The 19,345-nt window shown below is 44.1% G+C and overlaps 1 protein-coding gene across 1 annotated transcript in view; it reads right to left on the bottom strand.

Moving 5' to 3' along the window:
* Nucleotides 1-18,949, bottom strand: part of TSC2 (TSC complex subunit 2) — a 33,104-nt gene extending 14,155 nt beyond the window's left edge. The window contains 26 exon segments of the mRNA XM_030459526.1: nt 1,134-1,262; nt 3,788-3,884; nt 4,146-4,185; nt 4,188-4,248; nt 4,559-4,652; nt 5,480-5,669; nt 6,242-6,376; nt 6,706-6,828; nt 7,516-7,669; nt 8,263-8,369; nt 8,648-8,770; nt 9,341-9,457; nt 9,744-9,899; nt 10,243-10,324; nt 11,087-11,190; nt 11,387-11,524; nt 11,749-11,892; nt 12,497-12,623; nt 12,985-13,058; nt 13,398-13,523; nt 13,928-13,976; nt 14,467-14,584; nt 14,710-14,854; nt 15,684-15,794; nt 16,917-17,003; nt 18,768-18,949. Coding sequence (XP_030315386.1) covers nt 1,134-1,262; nt 3,788-3,884; nt 4,146-4,185; nt 4,188-4,248; nt 4,559-4,652; nt 5,480-5,669; nt 6,242-6,376; nt 6,706-6,828; nt 7,516-7,669; nt 8,263-8,369; nt 8,648-8,770; nt 9,341-9,457; nt 9,744-9,899; nt 10,243-10,324; nt 11,087-11,190; nt 11,387-11,524; nt 11,749-11,892; nt 12,497-12,623; nt 12,985-13,058; nt 13,398-13,523; nt 13,928-13,976; nt 14,467-14,584; nt 14,710-14,854; nt 15,684-15,794; nt 16,917-17,003; nt 18,768-18,905 — 2,969 coding nt within the window. The 5' untranslated portion in view covers nt 18,906-18,949.
* Nucleotides 18,950-19,345: the final 396 nt, after the last annotated feature.

The following is a 19,345-nucleotide window of genomic DNA, read 5'->3' as shown; positions in this document are numbered from 1 at the left end:
CAGGAAACTGGCACAAGAATAAAGGATGAGCCTGCCTTCAAATCACCCAGCTTAGCAATGCCATTTAAACCAGTGGCAGTAACAAGCTGGACTGCAATATTTTAAAACAACAACTCCTTATGCTGTGGTCATGCAAACTAAACTGAGGTCCAGCCACATTTTTTATGACGTGACAACTTCCTTGGGTAATTATCTGAACTTTTAGTTGCTACCATTTATATATAAATACAAGATGAGAAAACAACCTAATAGATGAATGGGCATATAAAAGAATGAAGTACCAGGATTGTATTCACAATTCAGTCACTTCAGTGTCTTTCCCCCCAGATACCAAAAATAAATAACCTGGAAAATAAAGTTCCCCTGACAGCAAATTAAGGCACTAATCTTCAGGTTCAGATTTTAAACCAACACATCACAGACAGCAATTCCAAATTAGAGGGAAGTGATCCAGAAATGTGTTTTATAAAGTAGCATAAGTGGTTTCACCCTTCAAATGAGCAATTGCAAATGTTTGCAATTAATCCTTCAGTGGCTGCAGGTGGGCTGAGCACACACCCCACGTGGCATGCAACAACAACTCAGAGTTTTCAAGGCATCAAACTTCAGACCAGAATACTTCTGTCAGCTCCCTTTCCTCAAAGAGCAAACCTCAACCCAAGGCCAGGACTGCTCCTGGGGGGTTGGGAGCAGGGCCTGTGTCTAAATTTGTAGAACACCCAAAGCCTCTCCTGGGTCAAGTCCCTGCTTGGAAGGCTGAAGTTTTGCTGAGAACTCACTTGCACAGAATGCAACCTTTTTCCTTTTTTTTTTTGTTTTTTTGGTGTTTTTTTGTTTGTTTGTTTGTTTATTTCTGTCCCTCATCACCATCTTGACTTTGAAAACAGCAATTTTGGTTGCTAAAGCACCAGAGAACAGGACAAAGCAACCAGACCCAAAGCAACAGCCGGTGCCGGGAAGCCACGGGGTACCCGTGACACTTCCTGACTGTGGCTAAGGCCAGTTTTTGATGGCACAAGGAAGTCATGCAAGCATCCCACATGCAAATCCACCCTGCTGCCACCCACCCTTGCAGAAAAAATTTCCAAGTGCCAAGTTGCATCTTGGATTCTCCCCATTTAAAGTGCCTCTACCTGCGGACCACATGTTCAGACACACTGATGCTGCGGGATCGGAAGGCATCAACTGCAGAGGATTCTTTCAGCTCTTTCACTGGAGGAGAGTTATTCAAGCCTTGCTTTGCATTTTTGGCTAGTCTTAAACTACTAGGTGGAGAAGCACCAAGCCCCAAAAGAGGTCACAGGAAGGGAGGAAATCATTGTAGGGATGTAGGTTGAAAAGTCACAGGTCAATATTGGGGGATCCCGGAGGGTGATGTAAAAATCAAACCAATGGCCAAAAAAAAAAGGAAAACAAAAAAATTAAAACGTACAAACAAGCAGAGCTGGAAGCATTAAAAAGACAAACCACATTTCGAAAACAAGGTTTTAAAACGTGCTACAAAACAAATGAAATTAGTACAAGTTAAAACAAAACAAAAAAACTGACTGAAATGAGAGTTGGAATACTGTGCTGTTAGGCAAAGGCAAGAGCACCTGAATGCTGACTTGGCACAAATTTCTCACCTCTGAGAAGTTCTGTGCAGTTCCACCACCTCTTGGGGTGCCTTAACTCACCACTTCAGCACAGCTTGACCCCTGACTACTCCCTAAAATGCTTCACCAATCCCAGGTAGCAGCTTTACCAAGCCCAGGTAGCAGCACATCTTTCTAAGAGACCCTGAGATACTTCAGCCACCTCTGTGCCTAAATCTGAATCACGGAACACCCTGGGCCAGGCAGAGGTGTCCCTCAGCTTGAGATGCTGGCACAGACTCAGCCCAGCTGCACAAGACTGATCCTTCTCCCCCTGCACAAATGGAAGGACAAGAAGACAAAAGTCCCTCTGGCTCCTGCTGACTTGTTGCTGCTTTTCTGTGACCTTATTTCAGGGGGCTTGGGGCAGCTCCCTGGACTTGGTGCTGGAGCAGAAAGGAAGAGCAGCCTTGAGGCTCCCCAGGTGCCAACCACATGTGGGAGATGACAGCAATTAATATCTGAGAGGCACTTGGAGTAACTATGGATGAGATCCATGCCTGCCTCACTGCCAGCTTGAACAGAAGAGCTGGCTCCTTCACATCCCCATGTATTAAATGCAGATATTAATTTAACCCTTCTGCATTCTTAACATAATTTATTTGCTATCCTCCCTTCAGTGAATTATTACATTTCAGATGGCCACCTGGAGGAACCAAAATTTGTGTGTTCTCCTCCCCACAACCTCTGCCAGATCCATTTTGGCCCCAGCTGGAGATGTGACTGCAGAGGGCACAGATAATCCAAGATAATTCCCTACACTGAGACCACACCATGCAGCAGCCTCAGGAACTGATGGCATCTCTTGAACACCCAAGCACCTCCACTAGGGCACAGAACTGTGTATTTTTGGGCTGAAGGAGTGAAAAGCAAGCACACAAGCTTCTTAAGCAAGGAAACAGATATCTGCTTGAAGCTATTTCCTCTCTCACTGGGCCAGAATCCAAGCCCAGGCAGCCTGGGAGGCAGTGGCATCCTGCCACTCTGCTGTTTTAGCTGCTGCATGGGTACAGCCCACACTCCTTAGCTGAGACTTCTGCAGAAAATGATCCAGCAGCATTAGCAAAAGCCTTTAAATACAGTAGTATTCCAAACTGGTAAAATTTAACAGGTTTTGGGGGGGAAGAATTAAAAAAAAAAATTAAAAAAAAAAAAAAAAAGAAGATTTAAAAAAAAAGATCAGTTGAAATTCTAATTTGAGAAATGAGTGTCAAGAGGTTTCTCTTCCAGGTTTTCAAATGAAGGAGGAGGAGATGGGAGAGATGAAACACAAAACAGGGTTTATAGCTGTAGCAGTAGGGCAGGGATGGTGTTTCTTCATTGCAAGATACTCATGGAGCCTTGCAGGTAAAGTAGAGGCACTTTCCCCAGAATTCAAATGCCACTGCACTGCACAATCACACTGAAGCAAGTGAAGTGAACCAATTTAGGTACCCCCTGCAGGTAGAGAAACCCTGAATGCCTTCCAAGGAAGATTCTCCTATCCTGGCAAACTTTATTTTGATGGCAGGATACGTTCTGACTTGTAGAGACATCAGGCTGTGCTCAAAACTGATGTAGTGGCTTCAAGATTCAAAAAAAGAAAAGGATCAGGAGATCCAGATAGAGAGGAGGCAGCTCTGCCACCCCGAGACGTGGCAGGGAGCACTGTGGAAAAACACAGCATTGGTTCTCTCAATCTATACAGGCTGCTGACCACAGCAGTTTCACTGGTGAGCATTTAAATAGTCATGGCAGATCAGTTATCAAAAGGAATTAATAATAGCAATATGAGCAGTGGGTTCTATTACTTCTGGCACTACCCTTCTCTGTTACTTCTGGTAATACTGTACTGACACACATCAACCTGAAAGAACTGTTGGTTTTCAAAAATTAATACAAAAAGCCTCACACCTCATTATTCCAAAGGGTTCAAAACCAGTCAGAGATGCCCTCACAGGTAGTGTCAGGCTGGCAGCTTGGTTCAACTCCAGCTTCTTACCAACCTCAGTTTGTCCTTCACCAATCCCCTGACCTAAAGAGGTTTACTTTGCTTGCTTAAATGCAGCCAGATTTTGGATAACCAGACCCAGCCTCCTTCAGAAAAACACAGGGAAGGGTGTGAGCAATAGAAAAAGGAACACAAGGCCCTGCTGGAATCCAATATAATTTACCTTTTTGGCCTCTCATTCAGGCTTGTGCTGCGAGCCCTGAAACTGTCCTTCTCAGGAGTGTCATCAAAGGAAAGGAGGACATTGGAACGCAAGCCCTGGGATTGAGACCAACAGGGAACAGTTTAGTGGCTGAGAAAGGCACCTGAAAAGCAGCAAACACGGGCTGCAAGCAAGAGCTCCCAGGAAGTTTTGAAAAAGATGCTGCCAAGGAAAGCCGAATTTTTTGGAAAGCAGAATTTTTTTTTTTCTAACTTCAAACAGAACATTTAAATTGCTCAAAGTGGTCTTTAAATCATCATTTTTTATTATGTACTTTTATGTTTATTATTTTATTATGTGCTGAGGAGGATCCTTTACCTTGTAATGAAGGGGACAAAGTCCTTTCGGAAGGGGCAGGCGGGCAGCGGATGAACCACATGGCAATCACGTGGTGGGCCAGGCAAACAATGTACTGGTTAAACCTGAAACAGCAGAAAGATCTCCACTGAGTTTAATGCTGCATGATGATGCCATTCCAGAACTGAAGGACATTTCAATCTGAGTAACTGAAATGTTCCTTTACCTATATGGCAAGTATAAAGAAAAGAAACCTCAAAAAATCCGATCGACAAAAAGCAGGTATTTATGATGTGGCTACATCCCTTCTTCAGAAAAAGCCTGGGGATACCAGAATGAGCAACATCCTGTCATAACTTTGTGGGATTTTTGTAGTACTGAGCTCACTCTCTTAATTTAACAGATGGGGAAAAAGCACATTTGCTCTGAACTTACTTGGAAGGGTTTGTGTATGGCAGGGAGATGGCAAAGACGCTGGCGTACTGCTCTGCTGCAAAGTTTCTGTAGAGGTGAGGCAGCCTTGCTAAAGCTGGAACAGATCAAGAACACCACCACAGGTGAGGTCTGAACACAAACTACTCACTGTCACAATGCAGTTTAATTTGAATGGTTTTGTTTTCAACAAATCATCAGCTGACATGGGAGTTAACATGCACTTCATGCTCTTTCAGTGATAAGCAGCGAGGTGGGGAAAGCTGCTTCATATTTCCCATCACTGCATGGCTAAACAAGGCATGTCTCTTTCTTCAGTGTGTGCAGGTGCTTTAAGTAGAAAAAAAACATTTACAAAAAAACACCTGACAAAATATTTCTGTCTTGGGGGATGTGCAAAAGCACCACCAAGAACCTTTCCAGCGCCCTCCGTTTGACGAGGGGCAAAATCAAAACCTTCAGTGCAAACCATGCTGTTGTAAGAGCTTTTTTCTTCATGATACAGTGAAAATAGGAGAAACGTGGAACAATTACTAAGTTCAGTATTTCTTCTACTTGGGGAAATAAATAAGAATTTACTTGCATTACCTAAATACAGTTCTTACATAATGTATGAAATATGGTATGAGGTACACAGGACAAGAGTGCAAACAATAAAACATTTAAACACTGGCTTGTTGATTCCAAAACAAATAAAACAATTTTTATGACTGGTATTCCAAGCAATTTCCTGTTAAAATTGTATCCATTTTTTACATTAAAGCAAAGGTATTTTAACTACATCCTTAAACTACATCTTGGGGATGTGCAAAGGGCCATCACAAGAACCCCTTCCAACGCCCTCCATTCGACGAGCGGCAAAACCAAAACCTTCAGTGCAAACATTTTACAGCTCTAGAAGATCAGAAGAACTTGGCAACTTACTTGAAAGAAATTCTTAAGAGAGGGATGGCCATATTGGTGTGGCAGAAATGTGGGTTAATTTGACTATCAGGACAGGAAGGGCCTTGATGATGATGTCAGGCATCTCCACACTGCAGACTGAAAGCGCCACAACGCACTGGTTGGCACAGCGGTAAATCAGCCCGTGCTCCAGGCAGTACACAATCTCACGCTGGAAAAAGTGAACAAGGAAAAGAAGTCACAAGAAAAGGGAAAAGGAAAGCCTCTGCTGTACCACCTCCTGACCTCAGGCAGCATTTCAGAACAAGCCTGCAAGGCACCACTGCTGCGAGGTGTGGATATCACACCACACACGGGATTTCTTTTTAATCTGAAATGTGCTAAGGCAGAACCCTCAGTAATGCTGCCTGACCCCCAGGCTAAGGGCTGAAAGGAGACTTGAATGGAGTGGATGCTTTTTGAAGTTCTTATTTAAGTTTCTGATTAAACAGAAATTTTTATGTTTATCTTTTCCAGGAGAAGCTGAAGTCACCCAGTGACCTGCAAGGGGGGACCAGGCATGGATGGAGAGCAATGAATCCAACTGACCAGACAGCTACTGCTGCACAGAGGCAGCAAGATTTTTTCCATCCCATGACTACCCAAATGCAGCAGATGCAGCTTCCTAAAGCAGAAAAGGGCAGCTTTACCTTGCACTGAAGTCTCCTAATCAGACTAAGAGAAATGCTCCACCCTAACAAGCTCAGGCTTCCATCCCTCCTACAACCCTCTTGCTTTGCCAACCTGTTTAGCTTTGTCCAGATAATTATGGTAAGATATTAATGCTGTCAGGACTGGAACCACAGCCAGATGCAAATCAGTACGAGAAAAGCCTTCTGGGGTACCATGGAGCCTGTCAGTAGTTTTTTTGTCTGTGAGCTGAAACATAACACACCAGTTAGAAAAAACTCATGCCACAAAATAGTCCCTAGAAGGGCAGCAGACAGGCACTGCCCCCCAGCTTGCTTTTCGCACATATACATACATAAAGGACACATTATTACATTATTACTTCTCTACCTAAAACCTCACAAAAAGGAAGGTGACAACCAGCATGCTAATCTCCTAAACGTTAGAAAGAAAGAAAAAAAGAAATAAAGAAAAAAAAAAAAAAAAAGAAAACAAAACCTCACAGAAAACCCCCAACAACTCTCAAGCAAACCAGGGAGCTGGTGATGCCCTGTCCATCAGCAGGGTGCTGGCATTACCATGTAGCTCAGTGCAGAGGCCAGGAGGTCAATATTACAAGGAGAGGTTAAAAACAGCACTTTATAACGGGAGGATTCGGGTAGTTTGTTGAGGACCAACTTCAACACCTTCCAGTCTGTCTCCTGGGAAGAAAGAACAAGGTTGAAAATTTATGTACAATTTCAGTTCAGTTGGGAAAGGAACACCAAGCAGGTTTCAAGATAAGATGCCATTTCCTGGGCAGATGAATGTCTTACCAGGGTGGGTACATAAAAAGAAGCAGCACTGAGCCTGTCACAAGTGACTTTCTGTCTGTCACAACAAGCTCTAGGTGGCAATACTGGCACCTCAAAATGGTAGGCCAACTCACATCCAGGCCCAGCTCTGCTCAAAAAGAGTTCAGTTCTCCTAACCAGCAGCATAAATTAACATCCAGAGCAAGACAACCCCTCAGCACATAACCATGTGCAATACAACACTAAGGAACAATTTCATAACTACAGAGAAAACTTACCAAGTTATTATCAAAATACTTTCAAGCTTGCAAGTAGGAGGGTTTTCTTTTCATTTGAAAATGCTCTTTCAGGAACAGGATGATTTGTTTGATTTTGTGTTAAAAGTATTTTTTGGCTTGGCTGCCCTGAAGGGCTGCACTGGTGCTCCCACTGGTGGCTGTAAAGCTGAACAATTCACAGATCCTACCCAAGGAGGAGGATTTCTGCATTTCTTTTCAGACATTACAGATACTCTGGGCCAGAATCCTCTAGGCAGCTGGTTTAAGGTGACATATTTCCCATGAAGGTGACAACTGTCACCAAGATGGGACATACTTGCTTCAAACACTGCAGGAGGACACTGAAGACCATGGAGTATGGGAGGTGCCCAACACGGACTGTGGAGTTCTGGGAAGGCACACTGGGACTGCCTGAAGGTGGGGAGAGGGTACCAGGAGGCTTCTTCTCAGAAGTCCTCTTCTCTGCTTCTCTGCAACGTGGAAAGGGAGAAAAAAAGCCATGTTATTAAAACAAATCAAGATCAGAATAACCTGTTCATGTGGCCTGCAGTGCTACACTATTTGGCAGTTTGATGACTGAACAATATAAACTGCATTTTCAATTTAAAAACCCAGGGTTGCCCTATAGACAGACAGCAATGACTCAGTTTGGTCAGGTTAAAGATTTTTCTACCCAGGTTCCATGCAAATTTACCAAGATATCTTTTGGGGCTTATTATATAGAGAGAACTTCACACCAAGCTGGAACATTAAAACCAGACAGATTTCTGTGTGAGAAGTGATTCTAGGCAGAAAATGGCAAACATTTTGGGGAAGTTTTGTTAGCAGGACCAGAAATCTCATATCTGAGGATTGAGAGCTCTGTAGGTAAGTGAGTTATAAGAAAATTCACCAATGAGTTATTATTTGAGACAATCTTAGGCTGCAACCACAAACTTGTCCAGCAGCAGATTCATCAGGAGTTGGAAGATTTAGAAATTACTACTAATGGGCCATTAACCTCATGCAGAAACACCTAACAGTTTGGAAAAACAGCTTTTGCTTAATGCAAGGAGAAACCTACACAAAATCACACAGACAGTAAGGGCTGAACCTCACTGCTCCATCCTTGTTGGAGAGGCCAAGGCGGTGCAGGGAGTCAGCTCGAAGCATCAGCAGGAAATCAAATACCTGGCACAGAGAAAACACTGGAATCACTCAAACTCCCCCACCTGCCTTCCCCCACGGGATACTTTTGCAAATAAAAAGGGGATTTCCAACAGCTGCTGAGGCCAGTTCTGCAGAAGGCAACACTTGTGGTGGGACAGTAAATATTCTTACTCCGATTCGCCAAGAAACATTTCATTCTACTTCTGGCAAACTCTACAGTTCCCACCTGCCACCCCAGAATTCCAAAGAGGAATTCCAAAGGCAGCTCTTGGCCTGAAGGCACAGGTTACTGCTCACACCTGCAATCTGATGCTGCTAGCAACAGCCAGGCTGTAGGCATAGATGTAGTGGCGCTGGACGTGGTGGATGAGCATCTCGTAGACCCGCATGGCGTGGCTGGAGGGCAGGCTGTAGAGTTTTGTCTGCAGAGGAAGAGAGACACAAATCAGCAGGCAGACTGACAGCTGCCCTTCAGAAATTTGTGCCTGCACTGAGAGAGCAAGAAAAAACCAACCAAAAAAACCTGCCCCTGAAAGAAAGATGAACAGATGGCTCCGGACAGAACCTCTGCAAAGACCCCAGAACCTCTGCAAAGACCCCACAGCCTCTGCAAAGACCCCAGAAGGGCACTGGCTGGAACAACCAGGTGTTCACAATTGCTCAGCTGTGTCTCAGGACACACTGCCCAAACACAAGAGATCTGCCCAAAGTCATGAACCCTTTGGACAGTTTATGAACACATCTGCCCCCCCCACATGCCAAGGTGCTGATACTCATTGCCCAATGAAAATAAGTCCAATGGAAATGAGAAAAGAAAGCATTTAGCAAGTGGTCACACAGTCACCCTAAAGCAAAAGGAAGAACCACAGCAGGAGTTAAAATATTAAGTGGATAAAACAAGACAGATAATTCAGGAGCATGGCTACCTAAAAACCCAAGTGCAGCAGCAGACTTTTCTGAAGAAGACACCTTTAATGCACTGCAGCATTTACCTGAAGAATTATCAGGAGTCCCAGAACTGCAGTTTTGACATCCTCCAAAGAAGCTGAGTAGGAGAGCAAGTCCCTTTCTTCCAGCTCAGAAGGAGATGAGAGAGAATGTGCAGCCACCTTTGGAAAAGAAAAACAATACATGGTTTAAATCTGTAACATCCCCTTTCTTTACTTCCACCCTGGAAGGTCAGGAGAGCCTCCAGCAAGCCCTGCCTGGTAGCTTGGAGGTGCTCTGACAGGGTTCCTAAAGCTCCTCTCTGCTTCAGATCTGCAGCCTCCAAACCCAGCAGTCTGACAGCATCATGCAGGGGGTCAGTCCTGGGACAGTCCCCTCAGCCACAGAGAGAGGACCTGGCACAAGATGGGGGTGATGCTGCTGACACCTGGCCCAGCTCTGCCTCACCTTCTCTATGATATCAAGTAAGCTGTTGAAGTGATGTGTGTTGCAGCCTTCAGCCAGGTCTACAAGAAGCTGAGTGGCCAGTTTTCGGACTTGGTGGTCTTTATCCTCTGGAATGTGAGCCAGCTGAGAGATCACAACCAAGTTTATCAGCTCTTCCTGCAAGAGGAGAGACCTTAATAAGCCTTGACAGTTTGCTGTCAGTTACTCAGTCAGCATGATAGAGAGATGAATAACTACAAAAAAACCCCAACACTGATATTCTGCTGTCAGGCTTGTTCCTCAGCTGACTCCTGAGTTCCTTATCTTTCCTCTTCCATCCAATTAAATATTTTTTATGTCATCCCTCCAAACATTTATGACTTTTGTGGCTTGGATTCAACACTTCAGTTTTCATCTGTCCTACAGACCTGAGAGCCCAGAGCTCTTCTGCAGCTCCCCAGAGCCTTTCCCACCCACTTAGGATCTCCCATGGGATCAGGAGAAGCAGATAAACACAGACCTCATAGAACTGTCTGTTAATACTCAGGACAAAGGACAAGACATCCAGGACTTTAATCCGAACAGCACTACGACTTTCATTCCTGAAATGGGAAAACAAATTGAAAATGAGCAAAATGAAGCTGCTGACACTTAGGGAAGGAGGAAGAGAAAGAGTAAAATTAAGGCAAACTAAGAAACAACCTAAGAGTTGGAACAACAACTGTCAGAGATCAGCTGAGCTTAATGTCTCCACATGCAAAATCAGATTTAAGAACCAACTGGAAAATGGAATCCCAGTTCAACTTTTCCTGCCTCTGGAGACCTGTAACTGTAGTTTTCCCATTTCCAACCCAAATTAGGAAGCACATGGCAGAAGAACAAGCACTCTGGTGAGCACATTTAAACCCAAACATCTGGCACCAAGGAAGAGCTGCTCTCTGGCAGCATTTCACAGACAAGACAGAAGTTTGTTATTGCTGCCTGTTGGTATTTCAGAGCCCAAGAACACTCCTAGGAGTACCACTTGAAATCCAGATATTTTAATGCTGGATAACTGTATGCAATCCTGATGCTTAACAGGAAAGTCTTGTTTGGTGTCAGAACTAGAAAGTGCTGTGGACTGGAACTTAACAGCCAAATCTAACTGGAACAGCACCATCCAATGGAAATAGGGAAAGAAAAAAACCCAAAAAACATTTGTAGAGATAACTCAGTGGAAACTTCTCTTCCCATGTTGTGTGTCCTGGATCTACCATGCTTCTTGAAAGTTATTTACTAACATTAGAACTTCAGAAAAAACATTATTTTAATATGGCAAGAAATATTTAAAAGTGCCTTATAGTCACAAAGTTCTGGTTTCATACCTGAAGAATCTCTCCATCAGCATCTGCAGGTTGTGAATCCAGCCATCTTTGGCAGGATGAATGGACTGAGCTCTGTATGTTATCAAGTTTAATACAGAAGATTCCTTTCACAAAAAGATCAAGATTTTTTTGTTTAGTGTATAAGCAAATACAGTATTTCCATTCCCCCCAGGCCCCACACCACAAACAAGGCTCATTGAAGCCCTTGCAATCATTTTCTGACCACTCATTATTTTAAGATTGCCAACTTACATCTGAGTAATAAAACTGGCAACACAGGGAGACAATAATAAGTCTTACTGGTCTCTGATCAGCACATCTTTCCACCAGCTCAAAAAACCTCTCCTCAGAGCCATGGAATTCATTCTGGTCACAGAGTTCTTCTACTGTAGTCAAAAGATCATGTACAATGGACTTGAGTTCTTGGCTCTCCAGACTCTGAAACAGAGACAAAAACATCCCTAAAAGACTTCTACCTGACTGGAAAGTGCAAAAGTTAAATACAAAGAGAAAACCTGGCTGAGAAGCAGAGTCCTGAGAACTGGGGCAAACCCTCCTCCAGCTTCAGAGTTCAACAGTGTACAAAGAGGAGATCAGTTTGCACAAATATTTATGGCAAGGTGTTTTGACTGAAAGCACATCAAAACAGGCTCCCCACTTGCCTGCAGCTGCTGCAGTAACCTCTCCATGATGTCCAGAAGGATGTCCCATGTTACAGCTTGCAGCTCCTTCCCATATTTCTTTATCAGACGTGTTATGGACAGAACTATCTCATAAGACACAACTGCATTGGGGCATGTCATGGCCTGGAGGACAAAGTCAGATTAATAAGGGCTGGAAAGCAGTGATCAGAAACTTCAATTCAAAGGAAACATGCTTTATTCATTAGGAACTCAGCCTGAAGGTCTGAGAAACACACTCAAGCTTATGCCCACAACAGGCACAGCCAAAAGGATTTTCTCAAGTGCAGTTACACACCCTGCAAGCAGCTGCAGAACAGATGCCAAACACACGTGGCAGGGCACACGTGCTCCTGATTCCTGCTTGAGGTGCTCAGGTGGGAAAAGAGTAAGGGAGCTCTGAGGCCATCCCTGATGACACCAGCCCTCACTTGTTGTACCACACCCTGGGAAGAGTGAGAGCTTTTGCTTCATTTTTATCTTTGAAGCTGAAGCACTCACAACGTAGATACTTGATAAAAATAATTCAGACTTGGCTTTTCTGGCCAAAGCTGTTCCAGAAGGAGGCCTCTGGTTTGAACTTAAATCCTCTGCTGTTTCCCTGCCTCCTTTTTGGCTTTCAGGCACACAAAGATCTCCTTAGTGCAGAGGACCACATTTATTTTTTCCAAATTCAGAGAGCTCCAGACACAAATCTGATTTCAAAGGTTCCTCCAGCATCTCCTCCTACCTTGAGGAATGAAGGCAGCACTGAAGTTGGGGAATTCTTGAGTGAATTGAGGCGATGGGCACCCCAGAGAGCCATCCCAACAAAGAACACAGCTCCTCTCAGCAGTGCTGCATCTGCCATGTAGGCTCTAAAAGAAGAGAAGAAAGTTTCAGCTCATGCTGCCATTATTTTAGCATCCAGGAATCAAGAGCAACATCCACTGTCACAGCAGGGATTACGTGTCAGGGCCCTGCACAGGGATTTACAGACATTAAATGTCAGTAATGTCAGTGATTTACAGACATTAAAAGCAGAAAATTATTTCATACAACATCAAACAAAAGAAAAATTTAATTCAGAAAAGCCCAAAACTGAGCACTAGGGCAGCCTAACTGGGAAGGGAATTAATTTCTAAACATCAGGACCTTCAGCTCATCCCCCTGAGGTCAGCAAGTCCCCAGCTCAAGGGGACCTCTGCTGAGGTTACCTTCTGTCAGCTCCACCTTTACCTGTCCTCCATGATCCTGCACATGTTGTAGATGGCACTGTGGCCCAAATGGGTTCCCAGGAGGTTGCGCATAAGCTGCAAATCCCAAGAGAACACTTAATTATCCAACAGTTACAACACTCATTAACCTAAAGACACAGTTAGCTGGCCAATCATCTCCTCCACGTGGCAGGGAGATGCCTCCAGCCACTTCCATGCCACAGCAGGAGCCTGAGAGCAAACATCATCTGAGAGCAAACTGGGTAAATCCCATGGGCAGGGCAGGACTCACACTGCCAGCATGCTGACCCCTTAAGACTTGAGACAACTTTTAATTTACTCTTCAAATCAAACTGAAACGTGTGGCAGCTGTGCACAGCCACATCTGACACCTTAGTTCTGAGGCCAAAACTCCTTAAAAAAATAAGTTGTGACCTTCCAGCACGGCTCGCAGAGCTCCTTGACGTTGATGGTACGGCACAGAGTGATGATGAACACTGGCAGGTTCTCTGAGGGCAGGCAGTTATAGCAAACAACTGCATCCAGCACTTGCAAGGAAATCTTGGGGAAAAAGAAGGACAAATCAGTTAGACACTTCCCCAAGAGGAAAGCGGGTCAAATCCTAGCCTGGCAGACCAGGAAATCTCCTGGAAGTCAAAAGGGATATGGATAATCCTTTTATAAATATCTGTTTTTTTCCTTTTTAATCATTACAAGCTGGAAAGTAAACCATAAAAAGCACTGTTGAAAAATTGATTCTTTTATCAAACTTCTCAATGCTCTGTTTGTTTTAGAATAAAATGATTATTGGTGCCTGAGACCCAGTGGCTTACAAATACTTCATAACATTGCATTAGCTCTCCTGTAAGATGAGAATAAACTGAGAGGAGAGTCTAAAGATTTTTGTTTGTACAAGTTACAGTTTCAAAGAACTCTAAAGACCAAGAGAGACTCATATTACTGACCTCTATGTCCATGGATGATGAAGTCTGAATGCACAAGAGGCATATCTTGCTGTTAGGAAAGAACATTTAATTACATTTGACTGCTTAATATGATTTTAGGCAAATTACAAAGAGCCAAAAGAGATAAGTTGGCATGTTATTTTACCCATCCTTCCCCTTCCTGTGGTGTTGGTAACACCCCTGGAGATGCTGAACCCTGCAACCTCTTTTATAAAGTTAAGTTAAAGTTGCAGTGAGGTGCAGCTCAGAATGCCTACACTGAGACAAGAGCAGACACCCCTTGTGAGCCTGAGCAATGCAATCAGACCCCTCACATGAAATGGGGAAAGCACAGGCATTAAACTAAACCAGATCTGAACTGGTTTTTTTCAGTTTTAAGAACAGAAAATCCACTATCTGTCAGAAATGGCAGGTATGACCTGGAATGAAACAAATCCAGGTGGGATGACAAATATCCCACTTCTCTCTATACTGAACTGCAACTTTCTCCAATTTCCCAAGAATAAGAATGTAGGAGTTAAAAAAAAATCACAACTTACTGGACCATGTCAGCAACATAATCTTCCAGATAGCAGCTATTGAATTTCACCAGGTTCACTAAAACCAGAAGGAACTCAGAAGACAAACCAACATCCATCCACTGTAGGACAAAGTCAGCTGAAAAAGAAGAACAACTCATTACAATACATGCTTTCTACCCAGAAAAGTGGTATCACTGCCTTTTGCCTCTAAAATATTAACTTATTCCCAGCAAACTGAAGAGGGGTAGAGCCCCTGCTCACCTAACTCTTCTTCCAGGTAGGTGATGTATCTTCCATTCTCTGTCAGAGCCTTGAACACCTCCAGCCGTTCGTGCAAATCCTCATTGGAGGGATAGTCCTTAATGACCTTAAAAAAGTGTGCTCTGAGGATCCCCAATCTCTCACCCTTTAAAAAATAAAAATAGAAGAGGGGAGGGGAAGAACAGTGCCACTAATGAAAAAGGACAGTTAAAGCCTGGATCTTTTCAAGGTCTATATACAAGTAACCCACAAGCTCAGAATTATTATTATTTTATTTTCCTGCAGGCCATAAAAATACCTCCCATCTCTTGTCAGTTATATCAGCACTCAGGGCTGGAGGCATTTTGTCCAGCAGCATGCAGGCAGCAACAAACACACCAAGCAATCCACAGAAACTGCAACTGACAGCACTGACAGCAGATCATTTAGAAAAAAAAACCCAAGCCAACACCAACAGAATCAATAACTCTTCTGCTCATAAGCATCTCCCCTGCTTTTTCAGAAGACTGAAAGCTGGGACTTTGTTCTGAACAGTCTTATGTTTGTACAGCACGTTGTAAAATCTGGAGAATTCATAGTGTGCTTAACTTGGCCAGACTAGAAAAGCATCTCACAGAGAACTTGCTGCATACTTGACGTGCTGAAACATCAGAACCAGCTGCAGAGTAGGAGTGATAGTTCTGGGCAAAGACCACAGAAAATTTGCTGTACTAGGCTGAACTTCATTCAAAGTATTTTCTCTTTTTCAAGAGCACTGCCCCCAAACAGAAAGGGTTTTCTCTGAGTGCTAGGAAAGGTTTTGCTGTGAAGCCAAACCAAGACCTGAATTTAAACGCTTCCTCTTCCCATGTAGAGGGCACAGAAAACCATGAAACAGGGCAAGCTGCAGAGAGGAGCCACCCAGCATTCTTCACCCTTCTCCTCTGCACAAACCCCACTTTCTGTGCTGTGTTTCTTCTACCCTTGGTTGTCACCTGTCCTTGGATGATGGACTTCAGAAGGTGAAGCACAGCGTGCCTGGCTTCAGCGGGGCGCTCTGGCTGCAGCATGTCAGCCACCACCTTCCAGATGGCTTCCACTGCATGCTGGAAAAAAGAGAGAGGAGACAGGCAGAGGCAGGGAACTGAAGCTGCTGCTGGGATCTTCACCCAGGAGGTCAGTCATTAACTGTGGCAAGTCAGCAAACAAAGTCTCCAGGGATTACCTAGGCAGCTGTCTCTTTTCTGATTCCTTTTTTCTCTTTTTCTCATTTTCCTGGTCCTTAGATCAGAGGAACCATGGGGGAGACACCAACCCCCACCCCTGTGTGACACCTTCCACCCCAGGAACCCCAGTTCTTCAGTCACACTCTTCCTTCTGTGTCAGCATTAGTGCAGAAACCTTCACCCCAACGTGGGCTGAGCCTAAAGCTGATCTGAGGTTGCTCATTAACAACTCAGACACCTCCTCAGGATGAGCATCACCCCCCAGGAGCCCCCCTGGCCTGGATAGTCACAGCATTTCCCTCCAGTCAACCCAGGCAGCCCCTCAGCTCCACACTGGGGAAGTTGGACAAGACTCATTTCCTTTTATACCTTTTTTTAAAAACCTTTTCCAGGTTTGGATGGCACAAACCAGTTCCTGGGATTATAGCATCATAGAATCACAGAACTGGCTGGGTTGGAAGGGACCTCAGAGATCATCAAGTCCAACCCTTGATCCACTCCCCCCGTGGTTCCCAGCCCATGGCACTCAGTGCCACATCCAGGCTCTTTGGAAAGATCTCCAGACACGGAGAATCCACTACTTCCCTGGGCAGCCCATTCCAATGCCTGATCACCCTCTCCAGAAAGAAATTCTTTCTCATCTCCAACCTAAACCTCCCCTGGCACAACTTGAGACCCTGCCCTCTTGTCTTGCTGAGAGTTGCCTGGGAAAAGAGCCCAACCCCCCCCTGGCTCCAGCCTCCTTTCAGGGAGTTGCAGAGAGTGATGAGGTCTCCCCTGAGCCTCCTCTTCTCCAGCCTCAACACCCCCAGCTCCCTCAGCCCTTCCTCACAGCAATTCTGCTGGATCCCTTCACCAGCCCAGTTGCCTCCTTTGGACCTGCTCCAGAACCTAGCAGTGTTACAAGGCAGTCCAGCCTCCAGGAGCCTTTTCCAATAGTTTAAGCTCTGCTGATTAAATCTTCATCCTCTCCCAATACCCACTGAACACTTTGGAACTTACCTCCTCAATTTTTTTTGTTTTTGCCACTTCACAGATCTGACCAATGGCTCGGATCCTGTTACTTAATCCACATTCTATGCTCAGTTCCTGGAAAGAAATGCAGAAATAAGCTGAGAGTTTATCTTACTAGAAACACTGACCCATTTCTCCAAGGGGATCATGAACCACTGAAAAAATAAAGCACACATTTGCCCAAAATGCTCTGCCCATTGGTCATCACTGGAGCTTTTCAGGAATTCCTCCAAAAACACTTTTCCATTAGCAAATGACTTGTCAGAACCAGCACTTGCAGAGGACTGGAGCCAAGCAGCAGGACACAGCATCCCATCCTCTCCAGGCAGGTCAGGAACTCCCTGGCTGTGCCACTCACCCAGCTCACAGGAAAAGGGCAGAGGAAGGAGGGAAGTGGCTTTCCAGCAGCTCAGAGCTTGGCAGACTGGAAAGGTTCTGATCTGCTCCTCCCTTTTATACATTTTCCTCCCAAGATGCCAACTATTCTGCTTGCAGACTTGCTGTACCAACTCCTGGAATCAATTTGTTATTTCTTTTTTAATTTCTGTTCATAAAACCAGAAGGTTTTCATGGAATACAAACCATTTCCAGGTCGTGCTAACTGCCACCACATCACCTGCATCATGCTTAGACTGTATAAAGAAAAAACAAGGCAACTAAAAGAAGGCAACAAAAAAAAGGCAACAAAAAAATAAAAAAACCCACAAAAATTACAAAAAATAACAAAAAATAACAAAAAAATAACAAAAAAAAAACAAAAAAAAAAGAACAAAAAAAGAACAAAAAAGAACAAAAAAAGAACAAAAGGAACAAAAGGAACAAAAGGAACAAAAAAAGCAAAAAAAAGAAACAAAGCAACCAAAAAAACCCCAAAAAAACCCCAAAAAAAGCAACCAAAAAGCAACCAAAAAGCAAGAAAAAGAAAAAAGCAAGAAAAGAAAAAAGCAAGAAAAGAAAAAAGCAAGAAAAAAGCAAGAAAAAAGCAAGAAAAAAGCAAGAAAAAAGCAAGAAAAAAGCAACAAAAAAGCAACAAGCAACAAAAAAGCAACAAAAAAGCAACAAAAAGCAACAAAAAAGCAACAAAAAAGCAACAAAACCAAAAAAAGAAAAAGGCAACAAAAAAAGAAACAAAAAAGAAACAAAAAAAGCAAGAAAAAAGCAAGAAAAAAGCAAGAAAAAAGCAAGAAAAAAGCAAGAAAAAAGCAAGAAAAAAGCAAGAAAAAAGCAAGAAAAAAGCAAGAAAAAAGCAAGAAAAAAGCAAGAAAAAAGCAAGAAAAAAGCAAGAAAAAAGCAAGAAAAAAGCAAGAAAAAAGCAAGAAAAAAGCAAGAAAACAAAAAAAAAAGAACAAAAAAGCAACAAAAAAGCAACAAAAAAAGCAAAAAAGAAAAAAGAAACAAAAAAGAAAAAAGAAACAAAAAGAAAAAGAAACAAAAAGAAAAAAGAAACAAAAAGAAACAAGAAACAAAAAGAAACAAGAAACAAAAAAGAAACAAGAAACAAAAAAGCACCAAAAAAGCAACCAAAAAAGCAAGAAAAAAGCAACCAAAAAAGAACCAAAAAAAGCAACAATAAAAAGCACCAAACCCAAGGGCCCTGGAGCCTGCAGTAAGAGCAGAGCACCCCAGCCAATATCTCCAAAGCATTCAAAACCAGAGTACAGGGCTGTGACTCCAAAGGAGCCGAGTTCTCCATCCATTCCAGCAGGGAAGTTGGGAGAGGAGCCCTGACCAGAGAGGGGGGGTGACAAAAAACCCAGGAGAGTGACCCCCTCCTCCTCCTGCCAGCAGCTCAGGGGACCCCAGCACCATCCCCCCCCTTCCCACCCTGACTTCTCCCACCTTGAGGATTTCTGCAGTGATGACAAACTCTGTCTGCTTGCCCTCGGATGACTTGGAGCTGCCCCGGGATGTTCCCAGCCCCAGGAGATTCCTGAATTTCTCCTTCAATCCCGAGTCCTTGCTCTGGGGCTTTGCCATGGCTGAGCAGCACCCAGCCCTGCAGGGAGAGAGCAGGGGGCTGAGGGGGGGCCTTGAAGCAGGAAAAAAAAAGAAAAACAACCCTGAAAGCCTTTAAAATCTTTCAAATCCTGTTTTGAGCTGCTCTGAGCTGCTCCAGCACTGAGGGCAGGGAGAGAGAGAGAGAGAGAGAAAGAGGAGCCTCAGCTCCAGCTCCCACATCCCAAAGCTGTCCCAGCACCTCCTGGGAGCTCCAAATGCCCAGGAACATCCCAGCCCTGCTGGGCTGAGCGTGACACAGACACAGAGCCCAGCAGCCCCATCACCTGGGGACACCCCAAAACCCCAGGGTCACCCCACAACCCCAGGGGTCACCCCACAACCCCAGGGGACACCTTACAACCTCAGGAGACAACTCACATCCCCAGAGGACACCCCACAACTTCAGGTTCACCTCAAAG

This window comes from Calypte anna, chromosome 14 (genome assembly GCF_003957555.1).
Source record: "Calypte anna isolate BGI_N300 chromosome 14, bCalAnn1_v1.p, whole genome shotgun sequence".
NCBI lineage: Eukaryota > Metazoa > Chordata > Aves > Apodiformes > Trochilidae > Calypte > Calypte anna.
The sequence above is the reverse complement of the archived record's forward strand: the minus strand, read 5'-3'. Positions and strand labels throughout refer to the sequence as shown.